Below are 18804 nucleotides of genomic sequence, written 5' to 3'. Positions count from 1 at the left end.
GGATGGACAGATGGACGGACGGACACAGATAGATAGATAGATAGATAGATAGATAGATAGATAGATAGATAGATAGGAATGGATGTACAGACAGACAGACAGATAGACGGATAGATAGATAAATAGACAGATGGATGGATGGATGAACAGATGGATGGAAAGACAGACAGGATAGACAGATAGACAAATAGATAGATAGATTGACAGATAGATAGATAGATAGATAGATAGATAGATAGACGAACAGACGGACGGACAGACAGTTGGGCGGATAGATGAAGGGTTGGATGGACAGACAGATGGATAGATAGACGAATAGACAGACACATAGACAGACGGATGGATGGACAGACAGACGAATAGACACAGATAGATAGATAGATGGATGGATGGACAAACAAACAGACAAGACCGATAGATAGATAGATAAATAGATAGATAGACAGACAGATAGATAGATAGACAGACAGATAGATAGATAGATAGATAGATAGACAGACAGACAAACACACAATCAGAACAATTTTTTGTAAAACCATTTTGATGGAAATTGCACAATTCAATTTATGTAAGAATGGTTTTAGTGGTGAATGTGGTTCCCCATAATGCAATGCAATCAACTCGACCTTCCACTTCCAGTGTGAAGAAATGATCTTCTTCTCTTTTTTTAAAGTCATTATTTGATCAAGCAGCCAAAAGACATTTTTTCACAAAATAGCATTAAAAGTGCATTTTAGTTCTATATTAAATATGCAACATGAGGTCACATGACAACGAAGCATACCAAAGAACAGACTGCATACTATGCAGTACACTAGTATTCCACACATAGCCGTGACATACAGTAAACACTTGAGAGCGCTGACAGACACACATAGTCATCAGGTCTTCCTGAGCACACACCTGGATCCACTCACACCTGTGGAAATGAGGTGATGTTATGATACGATCACGTCAGATGATTTCTGACAGACGCAGAAGAGCGCCAGTGTGAGAGATGTGTTAATTGTGGCAGAGTGTTTAGCGCTCAGGGCTGTGTGGGTGTTCATATCCGCTGCTGCTGAGAGACGTTTAAACGTGATCCTCCTTCAAAGATTCACAGACGCATTGTGAGTGTGAGTGTGTGTGGCTGTGCTTTATTGAATAATCAGGCTGTGTCAGTGGATATGATTTGTTTCCCGTCACACAGGCGTGTTTTGGGAGTGTGATCGGGAATGGGACGTCCAGACAATGTTGACAGCGGTTTGGATGCAGGTCTCTTACCTCAGTTATGTTATGATGTTAAGAGCTTCGCATCCCACCGCTGACGTCAACATGATGATTGAGTCCTGAGTGTGTTTGTCTCATGGTCAGGACAAATGGACGGATGGATAGAGACAGACAGAACAAGGGAACAGATAGATATAGACATAGATAGATAGATAGATAGATAGAAAGATAAATAGCCAGCCAAACAGACAAATAGATAGACATACAGACGCATAGATCGACAGACTCACAGATGGATAGACAGACAGATGAACAGATAGACAGATAATAGACAGAGAGACAAATAGATAGATAGACAGGCAGATAGACAGATGAAGAGGTTAACAGATAGAAAAATAGAGAGATGGATAGATAGACAGGCAGACATTTAGACAAATAGATATATAGACAGATGGATAGGCAGATGGATATACAGACAGGAGGATGGATGTGGAAACAGACAGAACAGACAGATAGGTAGAGAGACAGAAGAATAGATAGATGAACAGACAAAGACATATAGATAAATGGACAGCCGGAAGAAAAACATAAATTGATTAATAGATGTACGGATAAATGGACGAACAGACAAATGGATAGACAGACAGATGGATAGATAGACAGTTAGACGAATAGGTAAACAGATAGACAAATAGAGACATAGATAGACAGACAGACAGACATATAAACGGATAGATGGATGGATGGAAAAACAGACAGACAGATAGATAGATAGAGAGAGAGAGAGAGACAGATGGATGATGGATGGACAGATTGGCAGATGATAAATTGATGGATAGATGTATGGATGAACAGACGAACAGACAGATAGACAGACAGATAGATAGACAGATGGATGAATGGATGGATGGATGGATAGATAGATGGATGGACAGACAGACAGATGGATGGATGGGGAGACAGAAAGATAGATAGAAAGATAGAAAAATAGATAGATAGATAGATAGATAGATAGATAGACAGACAGACAGACAGACAGACAGACAGATAGATGGATAAACAAACAGATGGATAGATGGACAGTTGTACGAATAGGTAAACAGATAGACAAATAGAGACACAGATAGATAGACAGGCGGACATATAACCGGATAGACAGACAGATTTGCAGACATATAAATGGATAGATAGACATAAATAGATGATAAATAGATGGAAAGATGTACGGATGAATGGACAAACAGACAGATAGACAGATAGACAATAGACAGACAGACAGATGGATGGATGGGGAAACATAGATAGATAGATAGATAGATAGACAGAAAGACAGATGGAGAAATAGACAGATCAATAGACAGATGGATAGATAGACAGACAAGCAGACATGATTAGATAGATAGATAGATAAATAGACAGATAGATGATTGATAGATAGATGAACAGATAGATTTTTTGTTTTGTAGGAGATTAATTATTATGTCTACAGTTTATCAGATGGTATTAAAAGCATGTGATTAAACTCTGTTATTATGTCCAATTAATGTTTTGCATGGCTGCTAATCTGACTGTTTATCTTCATAACAAGGGGACTCATCATGCGGCACTTTACGTCTAAAGACACAGAGCATATGAAACACTCATCATCATCCTCATCATTGGATCTTAATGTCACTGTAAAGTGAAGCTCCAGTCTGCGTCCAAAACGAACAACATTATTTTTGAACATGTTTTAGCGTCTGGATGACAGATCTGAGATCAGTAAACAGCCGTTTGCAGCTTTCTGCACCCCGCTGTAATTTCAGACTCCAACACAAAACAAAAATCCATCTCTGCCGACTTCCTGAGGCTCATCCTGCCTTTGAAATGCTCATGTCAGAGTGTAAACACACACACACAAAGGGGCGGGACGTGGGCTGACAGCAGGTAAAGCGCCGAGAGCTCACCTGTAACATCACTCAGATGTGTGTGGACATACGCAGACAGGACAACCAGCTCCTCTTCCTCTCAGGTAAGTCATGTCCAGTTTCCTCAACATCAGCTCCTTTGTTTAATTGTGCCTGTAATATTACAGTAAACATTAAATTAAAACTAGTTGACTAATTTCTAATCTAAAAACTAAGCTGATCAATTCAGACTGAATCTGTATGAAACGTTTAACGGATGCTTTATATGTATAAAATATTTTAATATTAAATATTTGTTTTAATGTAGTCTGCAAAATCTGTCAGCCAATTTGAAAATCAAAACAACCCTTATGCATTTATACAAGAAGATCACCAGGATTGCTTTTCTTTGTAGCCGTATGAGTCTCTGATATGTTTTCATTCATAATTTCTCCACCGCTTTAATTTTTTCTCCTTAATACGTCCAATTTGACACCACCTCACATCTGAGGGGATTTCCACTGAAAGACAGATTAGACATCATTTAGTGTTTCGCCTCGAGCTCCAAGTACACACGGGACAAGCGCAGATATGTCTTTAAATTGAAAACACAGTAAGGGATTAGATCAGCAGTTTATTTGTCTTTCAGAGACCTGACTCCTCGAGCACATTCTGCTTTCCTGCTGTAACTCTTGTGTAGTACACAATGTCGTGAATTAGACACGGATTACTGACATACTCCTGCACACTTTCATCTAACTCAGTAATACCTGTGTCAGAATCAAAACTCACTTTGATTCAGATTCCTGTCAATAAACCAGATGCGTTATTATTTGGACAGCATGTCAATTTTAACTTAATGATTTTAACAGAGCAAAACGCAACAGGCGTTTGCATTCACAGACTGTTTGGGGTCTTTTTGCCTGTTTTTCATGTCAAATCCGTGTTAATTGCAAGGACCGTCCGCAGGTTTATCCCGCGCATTTGAACCTCAGACTAAACGGTTATTAAGTTAATCTGGAGTGTGTTTGAAGTCTTCTGGTTTAAACTCTCGTCTGTCTCTCTCGAAATCCTTCATAGGGCTTTCAAAGAGCAACAGAAGCCATTTTCCAAGCGTCCGGGATTTAAGCGAGGAAGAAGATGATGCTTCCTCACCTCAGGAAACACATGTTAATCCGTTAGTCTTAAAGAAACTTCCTTGGGCGTGGCTTTCGTTTACGAACAAACGGAACCAACTTCAATAGAAGCCCAGATTTGCCTCATCTCAACATGGACGCGTCCCTCCAAGACTCTCATTGCCATTTGGCCAGGAGCAGCAGGTATTGTGCACCCTCTGGTGGTTATAGAGGGAATGACGTGCACACTGATCGTGCACTGCCACTGTTCTTATATCCAACCCATGTTGATCAGCGAGTCTACGAAAGATCCTACTGCAGCGGCGCTTCACTACTTTCATACCTGCCGCCGTTCCATGGCAGCTTTGGCGTCTACGAATGTCCGTTCGAGCCTGCTTTTATCCAGAAACGCAACGAGCGGGAACGCCAACGCGTGAAATGCGTAAACCAGGGATACGCCAAACTTCGCGACCACCTGCCCAATGGGACCACGGATAAACGGCTGAGCAAAGTGGAGACGCTGCGCGCCGCCATACGCTACATCAAGTACCTGCAGGATTTGGTGGAAAACGCAGGAAGGGTGGACGAGAACGGAGGAGCGTCGCCTCTTTCCGTTTCAGAATCGTCTTCTGAGGAGTCTGTTGGGAGTTAAAGTCGTCCATCGTTCTACTGACTTTTATCCTGCGCCACCAAAACGTTGCTCAAACCTTGGCCAATTTTCAGATATTAGCATGTGTTTCAATGATGCAAAGGTGCATTTTCAAATAATTACATTTTAGTTTTAGTTCAGTCTTCAATAAAGAATTGAGATCTTCTGAAATTAGTTGAATATGGCATAAGAGTGGCGTTTTGGTGGTGCACAAGTGGCTAGTGTGACGTAGTGTGTTTTCAGACTGGGACAGGAGGGCACGGGGTCATGACGCCCAAAAAAGCCTTGAAATCAACACGACACCCTGTTTCTGCTCTTGAATTCCCATGCGGTCATGTGAACTGTGATTTTTACACTTTTTTATTCAAATAAATCTTAAATTATACTTGGAATGGGGGTGTTTTTACTTAGACATGCATAGCTTGTTGTTTGTTTTTAAATGACTGCACTCAACATGTTCATAAACACAGTTCTGTACAACTTAGAAAATGATGAGTTTAAGCACTGCATAATATATTTTGCCTTGACTTATTGATCATTTTTACAGTAAAAGGAGACATTTCAGACATATGTATAGTTGATAAGACACTCAAGAATGATTTGGGACAATCAGAAAAAGCTCACAAATCATGTGAAACCACAGAGATCACAGTGACTCATCTGTGAGCCGATTGGTTTGGCAGCTCAGTGATGTCACAAAGCCTAAACAGAACAAGCCAATGAAAACATTCCAAAGTTATGACTGCGTTAACGTCCTGCCTCTTTATCTATGTCTCTGTGACCATGACTATGTCATGCTCTGTTGTCCCCTAACACACATACACTTAAACTGAGTGACACGCATTGTCTATATTTATTTTTTAAGTCGGACAGCTGCGGTACTAACCAAACACGAGCAGAGCGAGGTAGTGAGAGAAATAGATTGAGGGACAGACAGATGGAAGAGCGGATGGTGGGGACAGATTCATTTTTCAGCTACAGGAAGATCCTGATCTATTGAGCCGAGTACCTGATCTCCAGCATTCCTGTGCCTCCTGCTCTGGTTCTGGTTGGATCATGGAGGGCGGCGGTGAAGTTCCAATGAGCTCCTTCATCATGGATGAAGAGACGCTCAAGAGGAAGCAGAGGGAGAAACTGAAGAAGCTCCAGGCCACAGGTGGAAACCCGCGACCCGCACGATCCCTCCTCTTCCTCACGCTGAAGAACCCCTTCCGCAAGGCCTGCATCAACATCGTAGAGTGGAAGTATCCTTTAACGAAACAGAATATGTGTTTTTAATTACATGTTTTCTGCGTTAAAATAATCACTAAACTGTCAGCCAAACAGGTGGAATTAAATGCACATTATGAAAATATGTAAAAGTCATTCTGCACAAACATTTATATGCTAAACATTTGTGGCGCATCATATTTTTGTGAAAACTGTAAAAAAAAAAAAAAAAAACTAGAATTTTGAGGAATAGAAAGTTCAAAAGAACAGCATTTATTTAACAGAAATCTTTTGTAACATTATAAATGTCCTTACTGTCACTTTTGATCAACTGAGTGAGTCTTTGAAGAATAAAAGTGTTGATTTTATTTCTAATCATACCCGAACTTTTGAAAAGTAGTGCACTGTGGTTTCAACAAAAATATTAAGCAGTTTTACAAAAAACTCTTCTGTAGTATACTACAAAAAAAAAAAAACATCTAAATGTACTGACTACCATTTAAAGTCATTCATTATAAGAGGTGCCAAATATGCAGTTAATCAAAGTGTTCAGAAAAAGCAGCTGTGAGATGATAGGCAGTTAATGAGCTCATTCACTCTTGAGCGAGTGTGTAGAGGTGTGTAAATGTCAGTGTTTCAGTACAGTGCTCTGATATTCTGAAAGAACAGCTGCTCGGCCCTCCAGCCCACTAAATACAGACATGCTAAGCTCAGAGAATGCTAGCACACACAACAACACACTGAGACGACGGTCATCAACACACACTGACATATTGTTCATTACTGCAGGAATATATCTAGACATTTTGGGTTGTACACTCATAAATTAGCGGTAATTTGATCCAAGTGGTTTATTGCAAAGCTTTTATTTTCCTGAATGTGTCTCTCAGACCGTTTGAAATCATCATCCTGCTCACCATCTTTGCAAACTGTGTAGCTCTGGCCGTTTTCATGCCCATGCCTGAGGAAGATACGAATAACACCAACAGCAACCTAGTAAGTCTCTTTCACACAAAAATACAATAGACTCCACCTTAAGACACACCCCCAACCTATAGACCACACCCTTATACACTCCCTCAACATATAAACCCTTCCCCAATACCTGTAGATTCTGCTTTAAGACACACCCCAAATCTTTAAACCATGCCTTCATACACTCTCTCAACATATAAACTCTTCAATACCCATAGACTCCACCTTAAGACACACCCACAACCTATAGACCGCACCCTTATACCTGTACACCCCCAACATACAGGCCACACCCCCATACACTCCTCCAACATATAAACCCTTCTGCAATACCTGTAGACTCTGCCTTAAGACACACCCCCAACCTGTAGACCACACACTCAGCACATAAAACCTTCCCCAATACCTGTAGGCTCCACCTTAAGACACACCCCCAACCTACAGACCACACTCTCAACACATAAACCCCTCCCCAATACATGTAGACTCCACCCCCAAACACACCATTATTATACAGACTTCACCTGCTGTAGTTTGCATACCCAAACTTAAATATGGTTTATTTGAACATTTCCATGTGTATATAAAGTATTCTGTTCTTATAAAAGATTGACACTGAACTATATCCTGCATGAACCAATGACCAGTTACAATCAGTGTTAAGTTAGTCTTTTGGCTGAATAACTGACATCTAATGCCTGAGATTTATCCCACTAAACCCTTGTAAGCGTGCGTGACCTTGACTCAGGTGACGGAAAGAAGCAGATGCTTCGACTGCATGCCGATGGGACGCCTGCATGTGTGGACGCTTTAAAATTAGCCACAAACTCAAGCTATATGCTCTCACACACTTAAAGCACTCTTTCATCATTGCAGTGTTATCTAAGGATGATGTAGTCTGTAATATGATACATCAGAATGTTCATTTGGTAATCAGGTCAACTTCAAAGCATTTCAGTGGTAATAAAGTAATGCATCTTGTTTTGTGAGCTCAAAGTGAGATCTACAGTATATGTCAGTAGAAACAAACTGTTTTCTTTTCATGCTAACAATAGATGCCAAGTTGGCTGTAAAATTCACAGCGTCTGTGCCAGGTCATTTTCAAAATGCCTTAACTGAAACCGGAGGAAAGTGTCAGGCTCTAGCATCACTTCATCACATTTCCACCAAATTCAGCATGTGTCAGTTGCCAGAATTTAAAAGGACATGTCAGGACAGATATTCAAAGTCAAAACAAAACTGTTCTGAAGTAGAAAAGCCACAATTGACACCAAATACCTCAAGATGGTTGGTTGTGCTTTAGTGTGTTGACAGCTCCATTCATCTCACTGTTTTGTGTTTGTACGTTCACAGGAGAGTCTCGAGTACATTTTTCTCATCATTTTCACTATGGAATGTTTCCTGAAGATCGTAGCGTATGGATTTCTCTTTCACGCCGATGCTTACTTACGGAACTGCTGGAATATTTTAGATTTTGTGATTGTGACAATGGGGTAAGACACACACACAGACACCACTCCCTGAATATGGCCAGAATCACAAGTGCACAAACACTTACTGTGGGACGTCTCTCAGGTTATTCACCGTCGTGGTGGACTTCATCAATAACATTAGTGGCGTGGAGGCGCCGGTGGAACAGAAAGGCGGGTTTGACATGAAAGCCCTCAGAGCATTTAGAGTTCTGCGGCCCCTGAGGCTCGTCTCTGGAGTCCCCAGTAAGTGACATCATCACCTTCCTCTGCTCATTTGTCTAATTTCTTGAGTTGACAGGCTAAAGTGTAATATCTCCTCCAGGCCTGCAGGTAGTGATGAGCTCCATTCTCAAGTCCATGTTGCCCCTGTTCCACATCTCTCTGTTGGTCTTCTTCATGGTCACCATCTATGCCATCATAGGCCTGGAGCTTTTCAAATGCAAAATGCATAAAACCTGTTACTACGTTGGCACAAGTGAGAAATGATGCAAGATTTGAGAAACTGTGGAGAAACAAAATCTGAACTTACTTAAAATGTTTCCTTTTGCCATTGTCAGTAAATAAAAATGTAGTTTCATGATCTGTCTCAGATATCATCGCCACTGGGGATGATGAGCAGGCGGCTCCATGTGCTCAGGCCGGTAACGGCAGGCGTTGCACTCTGAATGGAACTGAGTGTCGCGGAGGTTGGCCCGGTCCAAATAACGGCATCACCCACTTTGACAATCTGGGATTCTCCATGCTCACTGTATACCAGTGTATCACCACTCAAGGCTGGACAGATGTTCTGTACTGGGTAAGTGACACTTATTTTAACAGTAACACAAAGAGCAGTGGTTCCCAACTCTGGGACTATCTGAAGACTATCATAGTGATTCAAAGGCTAACGCTTCACCTCCCATAGGTAAATGACGCAATCGGAATGGAGTGGCCCTGGCTGTATTTTGTGACTCTGATTCTCTTGGGCTCATTCTTCATCTTGAATTTGGTTCTGGGGGTTCTGTGTGGGTAAGTAAAACCGTTTGTGGTCTATAAATCAGAATTGCTTTACTGATATTGTCCACATTTTAGATAATGGAAAAAAAAATAGTAGGTGTGTCCCAACGCCAACATAAGCAATTAATTGCAAATTATCCCATACTTGTCCTTTGCTATGTTGTCAGTGAGTTTACTAAGGAGAGAGAGAAGAGTTCTCGAAGCGGAGAGTATCAGAAACTGAGAGAGCGTCAGCAGTTGGATGAGGATCTGAAGGGATACATGGAGTGGATCACACAGGCAGAGGTCATGGACAATGACCAGGAGGGGCAAGGTGCTCAAACACACTCAGAAAACACTTAGGCATTGTACTATAGGCATTGTAAATCAAGTCTGGATAAATGTGGCACAATCTTGTTTGGGATTGGTCTCTACAGGCCTGCTTCCACTACAGGATGGATCTGACACAGAAACACTCTATGAGCTGGAAGCACTGAACAAAATCATGTATTATGTGTGAGTTGAACGATCAATTGCAAGCAATGATTAACATATCTAAAATGATTTTCTTTCATGCTTTGAATTTCTCTGGGTGTGCATTTTACAGTCGACATGCTCGTCGCTGGAACCGTTTTTTTAGGAGGAAGTGTCGTGTATGGGTTAAGTCCAGGTTGTTCCACTGGCTGGTGATTCTGCTTGTGTTCTTCAACACTCTAGCAATTTCAACCGAGCACCACGGTCAGACCGAGTCTCTCACCAACTTCCAAGGTTCTGTTCTGCGCCCACTAACATCATTCCACAAAACAAGACTACATTTTCATATTTGTGTACTACTGCAATGTACTTTCTGCATTATTTGCAGACAATACCAATAAAGTGCTGCTGTCTCTGTTTGCGGTGGAGATGTTTATGAAGATGTACGCGATGGGGCTGCCGTCGTACTTCATGTCCCTCTTCAACCGTTTTGACTGCTTTGTGGTGTCTGTGGGAATCCTTGAGCTCATTCTCGTACGCATGGATGTTATGTCTGTAATGGGGATCTCCATATTGCGTTGCATTCGGCTGCTGCGTCTTTTCAAAGTAACCCGGTATGTGATTCTTGACATCACCATGAAGAACTACAGTAAGTATGCACATCTGCGCCAGAATTTACTGAAACTGTGCATGATTTTCAGGTACTGGACCTCACTCAACAATCTTGTGGCATCCCTCTTGAACTCTGTGCGTTCCATTGCCTCCCTGCTGCTGCTCCTCTTCCTCTTCATTGTCATCTTCGCTCTGCTTGGAATGCAGGTTTTTGGAGGAAAGTTTAATTTTCCAGATGATCATGTGAGGCGAAGCAACTTTGACAATTTTCCTCAGGCTCTGATCACAGTTTTCCAGGTGATTTTTGTCATTCATATGATAAGCAAAAGGTTTCGATTTCCAGTGTCTCTCTAATGTCTTGTTGTCTCTGTTTTAGATCCTGACAGGTGAAGGCTGGAACTACGTCATGTATGATGGCATTATGGCTCATGGAGGTCCCGCCATGCCTGGAATCCTGGTCAGCATTTACTTCATTATCCTGTTCATCTGTGGAAACTGTATCCTTTGCGCAGCACAAAAGTGTGAGTTTTATAAATATCCTGTCATATCCCGAGCAATTATTTCCTGAGCGGTTAACTGCAGACATCCTATTGAACGTCTTCCTGGCAATTGCGGTGGATAACCTGGCTGAAGCAGAGAGCCTCACCTCTGCCCAGAAAGAGAAAGCAGAGGAGAAAAAGCGGAAAAGACTTCTTAGGTAAGTGCTGAAGGTCAAATAGCGTGGAAAAGTGACCTTTTACAGACATTTCTGATGCTTAGTTTGTTCTTGGTGTAGAGAAAACCTACCTGATAAGGCAGAGGAAGAAAAGGCCATGCTGGCAAAGAAACTAGCTGAGCAGAGAGCCAAGATTGACGGAATTCCCACCACAGCCAAGGTCAAAACCATTTGTAACTGACAGAACTATATGAAATGGTCTTAGAAGAGTATGTTGCATTTGGACAATACACATTAACTGACATCACATTGATGCCAGATTTAGGCAATTCTGTCTACAAAAAACAATTTAATGCCTTATCTGATTCATGAGTTTCTTTATATTATGTGCAGCTCAAAGTGGATGAATTTGAATCAAATGTAAATGAGATTAAAGATCCATTTCCTCCAGCTGATTTTCCAGGTAAAACAAAGGATAATTTAGCTTACCGGTGGCTTGCCGTGAGAACAGTCTGACGTTTTGATTGACCTGTTGCCCAGGTGACGATGAGGAGGAGGAGCCAGAGATTCCCCTCAGTCCTCGGCCTCGACCAATGGCAGACCTGCAGCTGAAGGAGACAGTGGTGCCCATGCCAGAGGCCAGTTCCTTCTTCATCTTTGGCCCACAGAACAAGTAAAATCCCACCTGCATTTTCATTAACCTCATACATATTGGAAGTTTCATTGAATATTAGGGTTTCTTTTGATTTTTCTGCTCAGGTTCCGCAAACTCTGCCATCGCATCATCAATGCTACAACCTTCACCAATATCATCCTCCTCTTTATCCTGCTTAGCAGTATCTCATTGGCTGCAGAGGACCCCATCGACCCAATGTCCTTCAGGAACCAGGTACACTATCTCTAGACTTGCCTCTACCTACTTGTTCCTACCATTGCCTTCAACAGCTACCTTTCCTACTCTGCTCCAGGTCCTGGCCTATGCTGATTATGTCTTCACTTCGGTTTTTACCGCAGAGATTGTGCTGAAGGTGAGTTGAGAGTTCAGTGTGTGTTCTAAGAAGCTGCTTTGTTATGTTTTGATTCTGTGAATGGTTCAGTGCCTCTTTCTCCACTGCAGATGACCACCTATGGTGCCTTCTTACACAAGGGGTCTTTCTGCCGTAATTCCTTCAACATCCTGGACCTGATTGTTGTTGGTGTCTCCCTGCTGTCCATGGGAATGGAGTGAGATTTCAAAGCAATCCTGCCTTGCAGCTTTACATTCATGTTTGGCATTTTCTACATTCTTTTACAGTCCTCATGTTTCTTTGCAGATCAAGTGCCATATCGGTGGTAAAAATTCTCAGGGTCTTGAGAGTGCTGAGACCTTTAAGAGCCATAAATCGAGCTAAAGGTCTCAAAGTAAGTCATCTCAAAGAGTTGGGATTGTTACATGACAATTGTCTCGCTGTTCCTCAGTCTCTGTCTTTGCTGTCTTTTAGCATGTGGTCCAATGTGTGTTCGTGGCCATTAAAACCATTGGCAACATCGTTTTAGTCACGATGCTCTTGGATTTCATGTTTGCCTGCATTGGTGTTCAGCTTTTCAAGGTCAGGGAGTTCACATACACATCAGATCTTCAACATTCATGTATGTACAGAGAATTTAATGTGTTTTTTCTGTTAATCCGGCAGGGGAAATTTTTTTTCTGCACAGATCCGCTCAAAATGACAGCAGAACAATGCAAGTACGTTGGACTTTCATTCTTTGTCCTTCACTCTAACATCTTAAACTTACCAAATCTACATAATTTTGTCTCTCGGTGACGCTCTCAGGGGAACGTTTATACAACACCAGGAACATGCTCTGCATGACATGGTGCTCCGTCAACGTATGTGGATGAACAGTGACTTAAACTTTGACAATGTTCTGAATGGCATGCTGGCTCTCTTCACCGTGTCAACATTTGAGGGCTGGCCAGAGTAGGTATTTAATAAACAACCTCCTTTCATATTTGAAAATGACATCAACACATTTTCCTAATTGCACCTGTATGCGCAGCTTGTTGTATAAAGCCATCGACTCGAATTTGGAAAACGTTGGCCCAATTTACAACAACCGCACTGAGATTTCCATCTTCTTCATCGTTTACCTCATCCTCATCGCCTTCTTCATGATGAACATCTTTGTGGGCTTCGTAATTGTCACCTTCCAGGAACAGGGCGAGCAGGAGTACAAAAACTGCGAGCTGGACAAAAACCAGGTACCAAGCATCACACACCTGATTGCATGTTGGTGTCACATGATTCTAGATTATAATGCATCTTTGTTGTGCATGTGTGTTGGCAGCGTCAGTGTGTCCAGTACGCCCTGAAGGCCCGACCTCTGAGATGCTATATCCCTAAGAACCCGCGTCAGTATCAGGTGTGGTACATCGTCACTTCCTGTTACTTCGAGTACCTGATGTTTCTCCTCATCATGCTCAACACCATGTGCCTGGGGATGCAGGTCAGAACACAACCAGAGTTACAATCCCAGAAACACTGGAAACTAATTACTTGAATATTAGTTTGAATCTCACCGAGTCTCATTTCTTTATCCTTCAGCACTGTAATCAGTCCGATCACATAACCCATCTTTCAGACATGCTGAACGTCATCTTCACTGTATTGTTTACAGTTGAAATGATTCTCAAACTTGGTGCCTTCAAAGCAAAGGTGAGGCCTGCATTTAGAATACTGCTGGAAATCTACTAATTCATACTTTTTAAATTATTAAGTGCAGTGTAGAGCTTTTAAGAAGACTTTTCTCTCCGGCAGGGTTACTTTGGGGATCCCTGGAACGTCTTTGATTTCATAATCGTGGTGGGCAGTATTGTTGATGTCATACTAAGTGAAATTGACGTAAGTTTCTCAATATGTTGACTCTGTATTCCAGTGGTTGATTTTACCTGTTGTGTTGAGTGCTGATTTTGGCTTTCACTCACCTTTTCTGGTAATTTCTCTCTCTAGGCGGCTCTCGCTGCTCAGGGTGGACTGTATTGTCTCACTGGCTGTTCTGTAAATATCCACAAACATTTCTGTTATTTTACATCTACATTCATTGCCTGATTCGAAGTTTAATATCATACATTTTCACTCTTTTCAGGAAGTGAATCCAATGCAAGCCATAGCAGTAAGTAAAGATTCAACGTGTTCTTACCAAGAAGTTATCCACCGATTCTCAAAATGCTTTTCTTTGTTCCGCAGGACTCCGAGAATATGAGTGTGTCAATAACGCTCTTCCGTCTTTTCCGTGTCATGCGTCTGGTCAAACTACTCAACCGTTTTGAGGGCATTCGCAACCTGCTGTGGACCTTCATCAAATCATTCCAGGTCTGATGCTCCACTGGGTCATGATGATGTTCTAACAAAGATATTTTATTGGTGCTGATGGCATCAGTGTATATTTTTTTCAGGCTTTGCCATATGTGGCTCTCCTCATCGTTATGCTGTTCTTCATCTATGCAGTCATCGGCATGCAGGTAAAATACATGATAAGTGTGATATATTCAGCATTACACTAATTCAGGAGTGTCCAGCCCTGCTCCTGGAAGGTCAACATCCTGCAGAGTTTAGCTCCAACACTTGCCTGGGGTCTCCAAACTTGGTCCTGGAAGGCCGGTGTCCTGCAGAGTTTTGCTCCAACCCTAATTAAGCAAACCGTTACCAGCTAATTAAGGTCTTCCTAGGCATACTAGAAACTTGAGGCAAGATGGAGCTAAACTCTGCAGGACACCGGCCCTCCAGGATGGAGGTTGGAGACTCCTGTTCTAGTGAGTCTGAAGACCTGGATTAGCTGGTCCAAATGTGTTTAATTAGGGTTAGAGCTAAACTCCAAAAGTACAGTGGTCCTCCCAGAACAGATTTGGACACCCCTGAACTAAATGATATCTTGATTGTCCTCTATCAGGTGTTTGGCAAAATCGCACTAATAGATGGAACTGTGATCAACCGTAACAACAACTTCCAGACGTTTCCTCAAGCTGTTCTACTTCTATTCAGGTAGGAAGTGTGAATGCTTTGGTGCACGAGTGTCTGAGCATGTTTGTAAAAACACATCCCTGTTCTCAGGAGTGCCACAGGCGAGGGGTGGCAGGAGATCATGTTGGGCTGTTTGTATGGACAACGTTGTGACCCCAAGTCAGAATACCTTCCTGGAGAGGAGTACACCTGTGGTTCTGGATTTGCTATTCTCTATTTCATGAGCTTTTACATGCTCTGTGCTTTTCTTGTGAGTATTCGCTCTCCCACAAACACGCACATGCATAGACGCACACATGAACTTGCACATTCAAGTCCTCCTGGGTTCAAATCTATTTGGTTGGAGCAATACATTTTAAGATTATTGTAACTGTACAACACTAAGGTATTTTGTACATGCAGCTAAGTTTTACTGTAAATGAAAATGTGTGTTCTTTTGCAGATCATTAACTTGTTTGTTGCCGTGATCATGGACAACTTTGACTATCTGACTCGTGATTGGTCGATACTTGGGCCACATCATTTAGACGAGTTTAAAAAGATCTGGGCTGAATACGACCCTGAGGCAACGTAAGCCAAATAACACCACTGTAAATCAACATGCAGTGGCATTTGCAACACATTTTACTTCTGTAATTGGACACTTTTCAACAGAATGTTCAATTTGGACTTGATTTTGTCCATTGGGAATAGAGTGAATAGTAAAAAGTGTGTCTTCATAAGATGTTAATTGAAAAATGTTAAAAAATAAAAGGGATTGGTGACGTCATCCTAAAAGGTAGCGCAAGTCATTGCATAATTTTTTTTCTTTTCAGTTATTTGCAGAGATGCATAGCCACTATAAGACCAGGGATGTGTATTAAGAATGTCAAAATGGTCCAATTTGATTTCAGGTTGATTTTAAACAAGATGCATCTGATTATCTGTGTTATTCTGGTGTTGCTCTCTAGGGGGCGCATTAAACACCTGGATGTTGTGACGCTGCTGAGGAGAATCCAGCCACCTCTTGGGTTTGGAAAGTTCTGTCCTCATCTTGTTGCCTGCAAGGTTGAGACACATTTATTATAAACAGAGACACACAAAAACATTCATATACACATAACAGTATGATAATTCATTCTCTGTTTTACTGTGTTTGTTTCCAGAGGCTGATTTCCATGAACATGCCTCTGAACAGTGATGGAACTGTAACATTTAATGCCACGCTGTTTGCTTTGGTCAGAACGGCACTGAAAATTAAAACTGAAGGTTTGAAGCGTTATTAACTTTTCATTAACTTACTAGCAATTTCTTAGTGAAAATTGTAAGCCGGTGTAGGTTTAAAATAAGTTAATCCTATGCCACAGAACGGTTATATTTGTAAATACATTGGGTAAAAATTATCGTTTTTCTTTAATGCCAAAATCATTAGGATTTTAAGTAAAGATCATGTTCTATAAAGATATTTTGTACATTTCCTACAGTAAATATATAAACAATTATTTTTTTATTTGTAATATGCATTGCTAAGAACAACAACTTTAAGGCAATTTTCAAAATTTTTAGATTTTTTGTACCTTCAGATTCCAGATTTTAATATTGTTATATCCTAACAAACCATATATCAATGGAAAGTTTATTCAGCTTTCACATGGTGTATAAATCTCAGTTTCAAAAAATTTACCCTTATGACTGGTTTTGTGATCCAGGGTCACATATAATGTTCATACTCACCCATTAAAGCCTGAATTTTCATCCGTCAGGTAATTTTGAACAGGCCAATGAAGAGCTGCGTGCAATTATTAAGAAGATTTGGAAACGCACCAGTATGAAACTGCTTGACCAGGTTATTCCACCAATCGGAGGTAATGCTGTAACACATAAAACTAATAATACTGCATTATAAACTCCAATAATATTATTGCATTATTTAATGTCTCTTATAGATGATGAGGTAACAGTGGGGAAGTTTTACGCCACGTTCCTAATCCAGGACCACTTTAGGAAGTTCATGAAGCGTCAGGAGGAATATTACGGATACCGACCCAACAAGAAAAACAAAAACACCACAGAGATACAGGTCACACATCTCTTCATCTCCGCATGTGTTTCACGCTATGATCAGATGGTGTCAATTTAATTTCGTCTCTTTCTCTCAGGCGGGTCTGAGGAGCATTGAGGAGGAAGCCGCGCCTGAGCTTCAGCGGGCCATTTCTGGAGATCTTCTGAACGACGAGGAGATGGACCGAGCTATGGAGGAGGCCGGAGAGGAGGGAATCTACAGAGTGAGTTGAGAATCAAACCGATTAGAAATGATAAAATTAAGCAGAGAAAGACAATACGTTGGCAGCTGTATCTCACCTCTTCCGTCTTCTGTTCAAAAGCGAGCGGGCGGCCTGTTTGGAAACCATGTGGATCCATTCACAATGGAAAGAGGAACCCCGATGCCCACCCAGGTGACCAGCCAGCGCCCCCTACAGATCGCAGACAGCAGAGCGGAGGAGATGGAGGCCTCGGCCGCATATGTTCATTACCACGCTAACACCAATACCAACAATAACACAACCAGACAGAGGTGAGGGCAATGACAGTCAATCATAAACATGCATTGAGAAGGTGAAAGGGGTTGGTTTTGATTTCAGGCTTATTTTAAATAAGAAATAATGCAAAATACTACAATCAATCAACAATGCTATCAGCAGCTTTAAAAATTAAATAACAAAAAATGTAGGGTGGGACTTGTTTTGATGGTGAAAAGTGATAATGTGTATTTTCTCAACCTCCAGTAGACGTGAACTCCATTTCCCATCATGCATCAGTGCATCCAAACAGTATGGTCCAGTGAGTGCAGCTGAGTTTCTCATCCAAGAGGTGAGATCAAACCTTCACAGTTGTCAGAGAAATACAAAACACCTTGATTTTCATATATTCTTCTGGTTTTGCTCCTCAGGCTTTGACCGCTGGAGGTTTGGAGAGTCTGGCCAGCGACTGGCATTTCACGTCTGTGACGAAGGCTGAGATGGCCGAGGCCCTTCACATGGACCTTGCTGTGCTGGAAAGGAAATCAGCAGCGGTTCTTAATAAACGTAAAGGACAGTGTGTGTCCAGGAAGAGGAAGATGCCAACGTGTCGGCCAGACTTTGCACAATGCCAGGTGTAACGATCATCAGAGGCGTCTGGTAGAGCGGAATTAAGGCTAAGCCAAAGAGAAGACATATGTCATCATCAACTCTGATATAACTGTGAGGACTGTTTTATCCGCCAGAACTGCAGAAGTGTTCAGACATAGCCATAAAAATAAATAAATGAATAATAAATACATAAAAGGACTGAAAATGGGTTGAACATATAAATATATATATATATATATGTATATGTATAAATTAAATATAACAATATTTACCAAGTAAACTCTTCTGAAAAGTGAGTTTTCTAAGGTTATTTTACTTTTTTTGTGCAATAAAAACTGTGAGTAAACTTGTATGTGAATATAACAGCTTTTCCCATTATGACATAGCAAAGAATGAACATTGTTTAACACAAAACGATCAACCTACCTGTTTTTCATAACGTGTATTTGCTTGTTATTAAAG

General features: G+C 41.3%; 3 protein-coding genes and 1 long non-coding RNA gene across 6 annotated transcripts in view; 2 read left to right on the top strand and 2 right to left on the bottom strand.

Annotated features, from left to right (window-relative positions):
• def6b (DEF6 guanine nucleotide exchange factor b) overlaps window positions 1-6037 on the bottom strand; it is a 17671-nt gene extending 11634 nt beyond the window's left edge. Inside the window, exons 1-2 of the mRNA XM_051105321.1 lie at window positions 5869-6037; window positions 3156-3269 (exon numbers count right to left, since the gene is read on the bottom strand). The gene's annotated coding sequence lies outside the window, so the exon portion shown is untranslated. The remainder of the gene's footprint in view (window positions 1-3155; window positions 3270-5868) is intronic.
• Window positions 4365-4911, top strand: LOC127162530 (achaete-scute homolog 5). The gene has a single exon (XM_051105315.1). It carries the CDS (start codon window positions 4365-4367, stop codon window positions 4860-4862), a length of 498 nt encoding a protein of 165 aa, XP_050961272.1. The 3' UTR covers window positions 4863-4911.
• On the top strand, window positions 5916-18804 carry cacna1sa (calcium channel, voltage-dependent, L type, alpha 1S subunit, a). Of its 3 annotated transcripts, XM_051105320.1 has the most exons (43): window positions 5916-6103; window positions 6959-7064; window positions 8397-8536; window positions 8619-8758; window positions 8838-8990; window positions 9106-9311; window positions 9420-9523; window positions 9679-9824; window positions 9928-10006; window positions 10098-10258; window positions 10353-10578; window positions 10666-10873; window positions 10953-11073; window positions 11159-11273; window positions 11352-11451; window positions 11625-11694; window positions 11772-11904; window positions 11991-12120; window positions 12200-12259; window positions 12349-12455; window positions 12545-12632; window positions 12713-12820; window positions 12905-12957; window positions 13046-13192; window positions 13272-13473; window positions 13560-13718; window positions 13817-13927; window positions 14030-14113; window positions 14222-14269; window positions 14358-14384; window positions 14459-14584; window positions 14668-14733; window positions 15162-15253; window positions 15323-15482; window positions 15675-15802; window positions 16183-16279; window positions 16378-16480; window positions 16975-17076; window positions 17158-17291; window positions 17371-17496; window positions 17596-17786; window positions 17998-18082; window positions 18162-18804. In XM_051105320.1, the coding sequence occupies exons 1-43, from the start codon at window positions 5916-5918 to the stop codon at window positions 18369-18371; spliced, it is 5340 nt and encodes a 1779-aa protein (XP_050961277.1). In that variant the 3' UTR covers window positions 18372-18804. The 3 variants fall into 3 exon arrangements, with proteins under 3 accessions (XP_050961277.1, XP_050961276.1, XP_050961275.1); XM_051105319.1 differs by having other exon boundaries at window positions 5933-6103; window positions 10353-10873; window positions 18001-18082; XM_051105318.1 differs by having other exon boundaries at window positions 5933-6103; window positions 10353-10873.
• On the bottom strand, window positions 13607-14395 carry LOC127162539 (uncharacterized). The gene is made up of 3 exons (XR_007827372.1): window positions 14197-14395; window positions 13792-13914; window positions 13607-13706 (listed from the first exon to the last, which is right to left on the bottom strand). It is a non-coding gene; the product is annotated as an uncharacterized LOC127162539 (long non-coding RNA).

Source organism: Labeo rohita, unplaced genomic scaffold (genome assembly GCF_022985175.1).
Source record: "Labeo rohita strain BAU-BD-2019 unplaced genomic scaffold, IGBB_LRoh.1.0 scaffold_96, whole genome shotgun sequence".
Taxonomy (NCBI): Eukaryota; Metazoa; Chordata; class Actinopteri; order Cypriniformes; family Cyprinidae; genus Labeo; species Labeo rohita.
Note: the sequence above shows the minus strand (reverse complement) of the source record. Positions and strands in the feature narration are given on the sequence as shown.

Coding starts and splice junctions, on each gene's coding strand:
- LOC127162530 (XM_051105315.1), top strand. CDS start 4,365: ATGGACGCGTCCCTCCAAGACTCTCATTGCCATTTGGCCAGGAGCAGC.
- cacna1sa (XM_051105318.1), top strand. CDS start 5,940: ATGAGCTCCTTCATCATGGATGAAGAGACGCTCAAGAGGAAGCAGAGG. Junction 13,928..14,029: donor TTGGTGCCTTCAAAGCAAAG/GTGAGGCCTGCA, acceptor TCTCTCCGGCAG/GGTTACTTTGGGGATCCCTG. Junction 16,280..16,377: donor CTCATCTTGTTGCCTGCAAG/GTTGAGACACAT, acceptor GTTTGTTTCCAG/AGGCTGATTTCCATGAACAT.